General features: G+C 36.0%; 1 protein-coding gene across 1 annotated transcript in view; it reads left to right on the forward strand.

The window, feature by feature from the left end:
• SLC15A5 (solute carrier family 15 member 5) overlaps nt 1-12,722 on the forward strand; it is a 90,764-nt gene that overhangs the window by 21,444 nt on the left and 56,598 nt on the right. Inside the window, 3 exon segments of the mRNA XM_060164420.1 lie at nt 1,583-1,752; nt 10,902-10,998; nt 11,000-11,117. Coding sequence (XP_060020403.1) covers nt 1,583-1,752; nt 10,902-10,998; nt 11,000-11,117 — 385 coding nt within the window.

Raw genomic sequence — 12,722 nt, forward strand, 5'->3', positions numbered from 1 at the left:
AGCGGTAAGCAGCCAGACCCCACTTTCAGTAGCTGTAAGACACCCCCTTTGCAATGGGACTCCAGCAGCAGAATTTAGACCCAATGAAAGGTTGAGAGTTAGAGATTATTCCCCCAGAACTTGCAAACCATACTACTGGGATAGGTACTTATTTTTAATATTGTTTGTTAGGAGGAGACACTGGAAGCTTTATTCAAGTGACACTAATTTCTTTGGTTTACCCATGCCATGGTCTAGGTATAACTTGAGTATTCCTGAGTTTTCCCATACTTTGAAAAGTGGAATAAATAAGTTTCAACTCTTTAACCATGTAATCTTCTCCAGGTTCATTAGGCATATTCAATGAGGTATTATTTATGGCTTCTCTAGAGTCACAACAGAGTTGACTTGTTGCTGTAGAGACCATATGATTTGTAAAGCCTAAAATATTATCAGACGCTTTACAGAAAAGTTTGTCAACTTCTGCTTTAGAGAAAAGAGAACACATTCTTCCTATATCTATTCTAAATAGAAAGGAAACATAGATAATGAAACTGATTAGACATAGCTGATGTGTATGCGCTTATTAAGAAAGCTAAGAACAGAAATGTAGATGGCCAACAGGCATATGAAAAGATGCTCAATATCGCTAATCATCAAGGAAATGCAAATCAAAACCACAATGAGATATCACTTCACACCTGTCAGAATGGCTATCATCAAACAGAACACAAATAAATGTTGGTGAGGGTGTGGAGAAAAGGGAACCCTTGTGCACTGCAGGTAGGAATGTAAGTTGGTACAGCCACTGTAGAAAACAGTATGGAGGTTTCTCAAAAAACTAAAAATAGAACTACCATGTGACCCAGCAATCCCACTCCTGAGTATATACCTGGAAAAAAAAAAACCCACTAATTTGAAAAGATTCATGTACCACAATATTCATGGCAGCATTATTTACAGTTGTCAAGATATGGAAACAACCTAAGTGTCCATCAACAGAGGAATGAATAAGGGAGATGTGATAACACACACACACACACACACACACACACACACACACACACACAATGGAATACTACTCAGCCATAAAAAAGAATGAAACTTTGCCATTTGCAGCAACATGGATGGACTTGGAGGGTATTTTGTCAAGTGAAATAAGTCAGATACAGGAACACAAATACTGTATTATATCACTTATATGTAGAATCTAAAAAATACAGCAAACTAATGAATATGACAGAAAAGAAGCAGACTCACAGATATAGAGAACAAACTAGTGCTTGTGGGGTTGAGGGAATATAGGGGTAGGGGAGTGGGAGGTATAAACTACTGAGTGTAAGATAGGCTCAAGGATGAGTTGTACAACTTGGGGAACATAGCCAATATTTTGTAATAACTATAAATGGAGAGTAACCTTTAAAAATTGTATAAAAAATTTTTAAATGAAATTAAAAAAAGAAAGCTGATAAACAACATTTGCAAAATCTAGTTCAGTTAACATGCTGCTAAGTTGTAGCTTATATTTATTAAAATCATTAAAATTAGCAATTGTTATATTAAGTAACTCAATGGTAATTTTATTTTTGTTTTGGTATCCCAGGTTTTATTGGATCATGAGCCTAAATGCAACTGTTGTCTTTCTGGGACTGTCTTATATCCAGCACTTGGCGGCCTGGGCCCTGGTCTTACTTAATCCTTTTATGTCTACACTTATGGCTCTGATAACCCTTTGTATGATGCACTATAACCTGATTTATCAGCCAGGAAAATGTAAGCAAATCACACTTTACATGGATTTATTTGGTTCTTATGGTTTTCTCAACACATCTTCTTCCTCTTGGATCCCCTATAACTTCTCTTTCAACTCAGAAAATTTGCAGAGTCTGTCAGTTATTATACTTGAGAACAACAGATTCTTCAAGAATATCAATAATCTCTATCTTCTTTGATCAAATTGTTCCATGTTTGGGCAGTGAGGTACTCTTCATGTTGGGCCTGAGTCCTTCAGACAAGCCTGTGTTGTCTTTGAATGCTTCCTTGCTTTCTGGTATGCCAAGATATTCTATGGTCATCACTCTCTTCCCTGAACTTTGAATCATCTCTTTCTTAAAGAACTGTTTCCTTTTCTTGTATATATACTGGTATTTAGAGACTACAGTCTTGGTGATGGAGATGCTCATCGCTACTTAGTCCATCATGGTTTCTAGGTCTTTCAATGCTCAGACCTAGAAAATGTCCTTTTCTTTTTCTCTAAGATAACATACATTTTGGACTATACGAACACCATAATCAAAACTGGAACTACAGGATTTTTCCTTAACCTTATCAAACTCAAGTCTTTTTCTACTTCTTCCCATGCCAAAATCCCAGTTCACAATGATTATTGACAGTCTCAAAATTCTTCTTAGTTTTTTTCTTTATGTTATAATCCCTAGGAATGTACACTAAGATGATTATGTTCTAAAGTCACTTGGTATAGTTCCTCTCTGTTTGGTTATGCCACTAACTTTAAATACAATTAAGTGCATTTGTTCCATTGGTGAGGTTAGTTTTTTTTTTTAGTTGTTGATAGAGTGTAATATGATTCTTATTTTGTGTTAAGCACTTTACATCCTGTATCTCATTTCATACCATATCAACAATAGGAAATAGTGTTAAAATTCACTTTTTGCATGTAAAGATTTAGACAATAGTTACTAAAATCTGGACCCAGACCATTCCTAATAAATTGGGAAAAAGCACAGAATCTTAGTAGCTCTGAACCCACAAGTCTCCTATCCAAAGTATTTCTATATTATATTATACTCAGTCTAGCCCACTCAAAGCTAAATGTGAAAACTGTTAAATAGCTCATATAACCCTGTCATAAGCATATATTGTTTAACATCCAGCACTGATCCCCCTTAAATCACAGTAACAATACTTCCTGTATCTTTGAAGGACCCACAGGTCTTTGGAGACCTTATTGAGCTACACTGTGAAGCCTTGCCTGTTGGACTTTTTAATTACATATCTGCATACATCAGGTTTTTCTTTCTTCCAGTTTTAGTGAGATATAATTGGCATACAGCATTATATAAATTTAAAGTGAACAACATAATGATTTGACTTCCATACGTTATGAAATGATCACCACAAGTTTAATGATGGTCCATGACCTCATACAGATACAAACTACAAGAAAAAAATTTAAAAAAATTTTTCCTTGTGATGAGAACTCTTAGGATTGACTCTCTTAACAACTTTCGTCTATAACATACAGTTGTGTTCATTATATTAATCATGTTGTACATTACATCCCTTGTACTTATTTATAACTGGAAGTTTATACCTTTTGACCATTTCTGTCACCATACAAAGATATTACATTGCTACTGACTACATTGTCCACACTGTATATTTCATCCCTGTGACTCATTTATTTTGTAACTGGAAGTTTATACCTCTTAATTTCCTTCATCTATTTCATTCATCCTTTAAAAATCCTGAGGTATTTTTAAAATTTGAAAATTTTAAATACTTGGAAGGATTTTAAAAATTTTATTTTGTTTTAAATCTTAAATAATTTTATGGATCTAAAATTCATGCACAAATGAATGTGCATGAATGAATCACAAATGACAAATGACAAATGACAAATGACAAATCACAAATGAATCACAAATTCATGCACAAATACAAGGTCTACTTGTATTCCTATATCCCCTCTATTCCTTTAGGTGTCCTTTTACATATTTTTAAAGAATCATCCTTCCATTTTTTAAATAAAGAAAAATACTAAAATTGTATATATGTGTATATATCTCTATGTATATGTATGTATTTCCCCCCTTCTCCTATAAACAGTAGCATTTTATTCACACTTTTCTCACCTGCTTTTTTCATTTAATATAACCTAGGAATTGCTTCATAACTGTATATAACAATATTCCTCATTCTTTTTCTAGCTGGATAGTACTCCATTGTTTATTTTACCAGTCTTATATTGATGGATGTTTGGTTCGTTTCTTTACTTCTGCCACATTAAATAGGTTCTAAAGAATAGCTTGGTGCATACCTCTCTTAGCATTTTTTCCCCAGCAGATCTTTAGGATAGATTCCTACAAATTGGATTACTAAACCAAAAAGTAAATCCACAGATAATTTTGCTATATATCGCCAAATTCCCTTCTGTAGTGGTTGTACCATATTGTATTTCCACCAAAAATGTATGACAATGACTATTTCCCTACAATCTCTCCAATTTTTTTCAATTTTTAGATTTCTATACACTGAAGATATTAATTCTTTGTTTACGATAAAAGTTGCGAATATTATTCCCATTTGTCATATATCTTTTAATTTTGCTTCTTGTGTTGTTATCCATGCACAACACTTATTGTTTATTTGTTTTGTCTTTTGTGTGGTTTTTGTTTGTAATCAAATTTATCAATCTTTTCCCTTATTGCTTCTAGATTTTGATTCATGGTGAAAAAGTTTTCCTCATTCCTAGATTATAAAGGAATTCATTCATATTTTCTTTTGGTATATATATATACCTTTACATCTGTGACCCATTTGGAAATTATATTAGAATAAGTTTTATGAGTGAACTCAAATTTATCTTTTTCCCATATGACTGTCACATTATCCAACCTCACTCATTAAAAAGTTTGTATTTTCCCCGCTAATCTGAGATGCCACCTCCTTTGTATATGGCCACTTGCATTTCTAGAGTTTCTATTCTGTCCCTTTGGTTAGTCAGTCTACCTGTATTCATATTCATCTATCTTGTTTAACTCTGACCTTAATTTCTAAATAACACATTTTACTTTTAGTAGTACTTTGACTGCTACCACTGTTTCTACCACTTACCTATACAACTACCAGTAACAGCAGTGCAATAAGTTATATTTTTAAAAATTCACTGTTGTTACTTCATTTCTCCACATACCAGTGAGGTGGGCAAGAAGGGCCCCATATTTCCTTTTACAGACTAGACTCCATGTCCTATGCCCCTGCTCCTGTACCATCCTGAGCTATCTTTTTTTTTTTTTTTTTTTTTTTGCGGTATGCGGGCCTCTCACTGTTGTGGCCTCTCCCGTTGCGGAGCACAGGCTCCGGACGCGCAGGCTCAGCGGCCATGGCTCACGGGCCCAGCCGCTCCGCGGCATGTGGGATCTTCCTGGACTGGGGCACGAACCCGTGTCCCCTGCATCGGCCGGCGGACTCTCAACCACTGCGCCACCAGGGAAGCCCCCTGAGCTATCTTTACCATTTCACCTAACGTGTTGTGTTGAAATCATCTATTTCTGAATATAGTTAGAAATTCCTGTGCTGTGTACATACTTGGAATATGGTAAATGCTCAGTGTTTGATATTGTTAAACTGAGTACAAAAAATGAGACATACTTGAATTAAATGACTTGCCCAAGATGTCACAGGCAGTGGCTGAAGTGGAACCAGAACCCAGGCCTACCTTTTCTCAGGCTAGAGCTCGTTTTATTACACCACATACTGAAGCAGTGAAACAGGGAAAACATCATCCCCAGAAGCCTCTGCTTTGTTCCTCAGAGCTCTGTGCTCTGTGGATCACAGCCAGGCAGTACACAGGCTCCTGGTAGTCTGTGGAATGGGTTCATTATGCAAAAAGTGTCTGAGAGATCCTCTCTGTCAGCCCCAAAAAGGCAAAAAAGAGAAATAAATAAACTTACCAAAAGACCACTTTGACGTATTCTAAAGTGTGTAATTATCAAATAATTCTGATTTTTTGTGACTAATTATGTATACATAATTTTCATATTCAAATTTTCTAAATAACTATTTGGCATCCAACCATTTGCTTCCTAATCTCCTATTTGAAAATATATTCATCTGAAGAAAGAACTACAATTCTTCAGGTAATACAAATCTATCTGAACACCTCTGTTTACTGCCAGCCTACTCTAGTCCATATGTTAAATATTTTAACATGTGATAAGGTAACCTTCCTTTGGACATTTACAAGAAAGAAACTGTATTAGCTGCTAGTAAAATTATAATATAAAATGTTCACCAGTGGTTTACTTTACACAATACTATATCAAATGAATATTTTGGAGTTGTTTTGCTTTGTTTTGTTTTCTATTTCCAAGTTATACGATCACCCAATTATGATGAAGTAAAATTCTGTCTTGCCTCTAGAAAAGTATATAATCCTTATTTTGGCTTCTTCCTCTCTGATGACTAAATTGGAAATTCCTCAAAGCTGTAATTCAAAGCCATAGGTGACCTTAAATAAATGATTTTTTATATGCTACCTTTTATTTTAAGGTAACTTTTCAAATGTGGACCATGCGTTCCATTATGTTTAGCTGTCAAGCATGGCCTTCATTTGCATTTCTTCCCACTGCTATAATTTTGAGAACTGGCAGGTGACCAAAGAAGAAAAAAATGTGCATCTACCATCTACAGGGCAATGTAGGCTTTTTTTTATTATAATTAGGTAGCATAGATATTCATGATTAGATCAAGGTCAGAGGAGCAGAAAGTCAGAGCTAAGAACTTAAAGGTACAAAGAATAGAAATATTGCTTTCTAAAGTATTTCTTTTTTAAATAGTAGTGGCTACAATCTTTAAGTTTTTCAACAAAGCATTTAAAATAGCTCATCTATTTTATTTTAAAATGTGCACGCCTGGTGTGTTTGCCATGCACGTTTAAACTGGAGCTTGAAGTTTCACTTCAGGTTTTTTTTTCAGCTTCCCATTTCTGCTCCTGGTGCAGAAAACCAATCTGGGGATTATAATGACAACGGATTTTTCTTTTTAAGGCTGAGTCTACAAGACACACAAAATTATTTGTACAGAAGGCATGAGTTTTCTATTAAGTCTAATAGATTAATCCAGGAAGGTGGTGTGATGTTTAGATGTAGAGGTTTTCACGGGGACATCCCTCCTAACACTCGGGATAACTACCTTTGGATGGGACAATGGGCGCTCCCTTTGGGTAGACAGATTACCATATAGCTCCTTTTCTTGACCGCTCTAACTTACTGGCTCCCTCTCAGTCCATCTGATCAATTTAGGTTTATTACTTCCTCTTCTCTCTGACTTACAACCCATGTAGTTCATTGTCCGCTCTTGGGTACCTTTCCTCCTCTCACAGTCTCCTAATGGGGAGCCCGCCGATTTATTCTAGGGACCCCACTCTTCTCACCCTCTTTCCTTAAGTAACCTCTAGTCCCACAGCTTTTAATGCCAACTATACACCAAACGCTCAATTTCATTTGACCTCTCTCCTCACCTTGAAACTCATATATCCGACTTCCTATTCAACATTTTGATTTTGTTACCTAGCAGTCATCTCAAATTTAACCTGACCAAAACTCAACTCTTGATTCACCCAACTGCAAACGGATTCTATTCTTGTCTTCTCCATCTTCATGTAAGTCACCGAAACCCAGTGGTTTAAGGGGAAGTAAAGTAGCATCCTCAAATCTTCTCATTTCTTCAACCTCTCCCCACATTGGAAGATCCTATTGATTCTCTAACAACACATCCCATTCTGTTCACTTCTCTTCTTGCTGTTTTATGTCCAAGTCATCACGACTTCTTACCTGTATTCCAGCTTCCTCTTTTGTTCCTTAAAATCCATTATGCATACAACTACTAGAGTTCCAGAGTAACTTTTTAAAAATATACATCATATGTCCACTCTGCATAAAATTTCTTAATGGTTTCCCATAACATGGAGAATAAACTCCAAGCTCCTTATTTTTTTTTGTTTTTTTTTTTGTTTTTTTTTGTTTGTTTGTTTTTGCATTACGCGGGCCTCTCACTGTTGTGGCCTCTCCCATTGCGGAGCACAGGCTCCGGACGCTCAGGCTCAGCGGCCATGGCTCACGGGCCCAGCCGCTCTGCGGCATGTGGGATCTTCCCGGATGGGGGCACGAACCCGTGTTCCCTGCATCGGCAGGCGGATTCTCAACCACTGCGCCACCAGGGAAGCCCCCAAGCTCCTTATTTTTGGCCTGTAAAGTCTGACCCTAATCAAATCTTAGACCTCATCTCCTTCCAACATTCTACCTGAGCTACTGCCTCATTGGCCTTTCCTGTTCCTGAGCTTCTCCCTTCTCATTTCTACTTCATGCCATGCCTGATATATGCTTCTTCCAGGTCTTTTTGCCTATTTCCAGTCTATTCAATCCTCAGTTCAAATTTCAACTCTTTAGGTGTCCTCTATACCCTACCCACAATCAGTCTCTATCTTATCACCTCATTTTGTTTTCATCATTGAACTCACCTAATATTTCTCTGCTTGTTTAGTGTCTTCTCAGGGATCTCTAGATCTTGTTCACTACTATATTGTTAAGGCCTAGAAAAGTCCCTGACACATAGTAGGTACGTAATAAATATGTTAAATGAATGAATGATTGCATTCACATTTGTTTGGCATCAATTATGCACACTTGGAGGGCTAAAATTTTAGACCTCATTCATACCTAATCATTTTTTGTTCTTAACCATTTTGTTTTTGCTGCTTCATATCACCATATCAGGTACAATTATACTTGTTTAAATAAATTAATTTTTCAAAGTGTGTATTCAAGGCAGCGCTACTCAAAACTTGGTCCATGGGGTAGTGCTGATCATAAACTGTTTGTTACTGGTGTGCAACATAGAAAATAAAGACACTGAGAAAAAACATGTAGAAATATTATGGAAAGTTACATCATATGTCTGTTGAATCTAATAATCAAAAGATCAGGTTTTATATTTTGTATCTTTGTTTTTATTTTATTTTTTAGGTATTCCATTTTATCGTATTTCACAAATGTATTGACCATGATAGTTGAGAATTTTATTAAAAAAACTTATCTTTTAACACAGCTAGTTTCAGAAGCGCTAATCCGAACTACCTTTGATATGATACTACCTACTATGATAGTGGTATTTAACTACTTAATAAGACTGGAGGTATCAATTTATCATGCATAAAAGCAGATCCAAATTTATCTTGTGACAAATAGTGATTTGTTTATATGGAAAAGAACTAGTGGGTTTAAAACATATTACATTCAATAAAGTCCTGAATTTAAAACATAGGAAGGAAATTGGGGAGAATACCTCTTGAAATAACCCTTCATCCTGCAAATAGTTATTGTTTAATAATGAAGTCTTTTTGAAAGCACAGAGTAAGTTGGATCAATGCCAGTAATGACCCTCCTGTCTACGTGGCATTGTTTCGCAAGAGTTGAGCAGAGAACAGGTTGATGAGCAACAGAGATAAGACGAGAAGGAAATGTCAGGAAGTTAAGCCTCCTAGCCCAGACCTGTTCAAATTCAGTCTCTAGACTGTTCATCAAGACATTCTCAGTTTTCATCTTACCAAAATCTTAAGTAAACTAATTGAAATAGCTGGGAATAGTCTCCTAATAGAGAAGTTCTTTCTCCAGTAGTAAAGAGATGTCCCAATGACTTCCTTGTTAAGAGACACAGACCTTGGTCACTCACAGGTGCTTCTGTTCTCTTGGCCTTCTCAGTTCTGGTCTGGCCACAGTGACTAAGAGGCAGTAGTGACTGTAGATATGAGCCTAACTCCTGCCAGCATTATCCCAACATACTTCCACTTGACCTCAACACACTTCACAGAGGCCTCTGCTGTAATCACTCTTGGTCACTACCAATTTGGGCTGGATTGGATTCAGTGACTTAGAGGTGAAAGGCTCCATATTCCATTACCAGGCTCCCAGCTTCCTCAATTAATCAAAGACTGACATAATAGGTCTATTACAACTCTTAAAGAAAAGACCAGATCAAATCACTATCATCACTCTATAACCATAAAAAGAAATATTAATAAATACCCTTTATTTAAATATAAAAACCAATACCCTGTGGCATTTAAATGAACTTGGTTAGAAGGCATTTCACCTAGCATTTTACTATAGGAAACTTGAACATAATTAAAATGATGATCAAACTATTATCTGAGTTTCTACAGCAGCTTTCTTTGGAGAAACTCCAACATCTTTATATTTATTTTATCGTTTACCCTGCAGCCATGGTTTGGTGTCTTGGTAATTTGTGAAAGGGTTTATCTGGTCAAAAGGAGTGCTATGAGAAGTTGTATCATGATTGGCACAGCTGAACTGCTCACCAAACCGGGATCTCTTATCTGTCATTGTATCAGGAAGTCCTAATGGAGTTGAAGAAAAGGTGAAATCTGAAAGATCATAAAAGAAGCAACAATGAGATTGCAAATCACTAGCAGTAAGTGATTGCAAACATCTAAAGCAATAAAATACGGCTGATGCTAAAGCAACAGCCATATAAATCCAGAGGAAACTACTGGAAAAGTCAAAAGCCAACTAATCTAATGTGAACTTTTAGTGACACTATCAACATACATAAAGTCATTTGAAGAGTTCAAAGTTTAACCTTATGTCTGAAATTCAAGGATAAAGTCAAAGCAGAGAAAATATTTCCTTTCATCTACATGTCAAGATAAGAGACCGCCTCCTACCTAACAAGGAAAGTGCGGATTATTTATATGGCAATTTATATTAAAAACTAGTACTAGTTCTTTGTGTTAAGGCTATAAATGAAACTTCAGGTTGTCTTAGTCATTAATGTGTTCAAGTTAGAGGCTTCTGAGAGATTCTGAAATCTTTTACTTTGGTGCTTTATTTTGTCACCTTTCTTCCCTTTTTAATATGCTTCCACTGATCTTAGCTTTTTCATTTTTTACATCATCTGTCAGGCACCACCTTGGGCTGGTCACCAGGATGCCAGAGCCCTTGTCAGAAGCTTACTCCTTTGAATTCAACCCCTTGGGTGCTAAAATCTTCTCAATCACTTTATTGCCTTTCATCCTTACAATTGCCATCTTTCTGATTGACATTTTGGAAACTTGAAGAACAGTTCCTTTACTAATATGTAATATTTCCAATTGCTTGCAGGTTGCTCCCTCCTGACAACCTTTGGGGTGTTTGTTAATGCACTAAAAACATGCTGTCTGCAGTATTGCCACCTTGGTGGAGGTGTGACAAGCTGGTTAGGCCAAGGAAAAAAATGGCGGCCGCTACAGTGAGCTCCATGTGGAAGACACAAAATTTTTCTTCACCCTTCTCCCTCTCTTCATTTTTCAGCTCCTCTACAGAATGTGCCTTATGCAGGTGAGGAAAGGTAATTAATACTACCCCTAGCAACAACCAAATGACTGCATGTTAACATAACAAGTGAACATTTCTTTTCACCCCAACAAGTGCTTCCCATATACTTCATTAGGCTGTTACCATATAAATACATTACAGGCTCTAATTTTAAAAGCTAAGTGGGGTCAGACAGAGGCATATCTGAGGAGGACCTGGGTGTAATGTTTCTCCTATAGAACTATGAATGTCTGTCAGTAGGTGCAGACAATACTTCAGAGAATTTGTCATAAGGCCTAAGAGTAATGCACAAATATGAGATCTATGGATAATTACCCAACTACTCCCTTCCAAAGGTTTTGCCTTCGTGCTTGACCAAGCCTTTAAAAACTGGTACTAACAAGTAGCTAAAATGGCTGATTTGAGTACCACCCCCCACTGTACTCTTAAGTATAAATACTAATCAGCAAACGATTCTTTCCCTACCAATTCTTAGTTCCCTTGGTGAATCAGTCCCAATGCTATGAGGAAATCAAGGGGAAAATACTAAGTCCAAAATACTGTTTATAAGTATATGTGATTTTAATACAATTTTAATGTAGTAATGGTCAAAGAGTCACTTACTTATGAAGAAATATAAATGATTATAAAAGTCTTTGAAGAAATTTGGGACTCTGCATTACTAACCTCTACCTTGGAATCAGATGGCTAATGAGTGAGCTATATTCTTAAATCATAGAATAATAGAGCTGGGAAAAAACTTAGAGATTAACTTGTTCAACTACTTCATTTGTTGAAGAGGAAACTGAGGCTCAGAAAAATTAAGTGATTTTGAAGGGGATAAGGAGGTCATACAGTGAATAGTAGTGAAGGAAAAGCAGAATCTACCTTCTTATTCTTAGTACAATGCTTGCTTCTCTAAACCAGGGGTCAGCAAATTATTACCTGCAGGCCAAATCAGCCCACTGCCTTTTTCATATGTCCTGCAAGGTAAGAAGGTTTTTACATTTTTCTATGGTTTAAAAAAATCAAAAGAAGAAAAATGTTTTGTAGCAAAAGACAATTATATGAAATTCAAAATTCAGTGTCCGTACCCACAGACATAGAAAACAAATTTATGATTACCAAAGGGGAAGGTGGGGGGTGGGGAGGATAAATTAGGAGTTTGGTATACACACTACTATATATAAAATAGGTAACCAACAAGGACCTACTGTATAGCACAAGGAACTATACTCAATATTTTGTAATAGCTTTAAGGGAAAAGAATCCGAAAAAGAATATATATATATGTATATATATATATATATATGAATATATGAATCACTTTGTGGCACACCTGAAACTAACACAACAATGTAAATCAACTATACTTCAATTAAAAAAAAAGAAAGTAGCCCGTGCACAGCAACAAAGACCCAGTGCAGCCAGAAATAAATAAAATTAAATTCAAAAAAAAAAGGAAGAAAGTACAATTGTTAGAAAAGGATAAGTATAGAACTTCTGTTTGGTTAGAAGGATCCTGTCCTTCTAACCAAACAGAATAAAAACTTCTTCTTTAAAAGGAAAAAAATTCAGAATCCATAAATAAAGTTTTATTGGAACACAACCACTCCTGTTTGTTTGTCA

Source organism: Lagenorhynchus albirostris, chromosome 11, assembly GCF_949774975.1.
Source record: "Lagenorhynchus albirostris chromosome 11, mLagAlb1.1, whole genome shotgun sequence".
Taxonomy (NCBI): Eukaryota; Metazoa; Chordata; class Mammalia; order Artiodactyla; family Delphinidae; genus Lagenorhynchus; species Lagenorhynchus albirostris.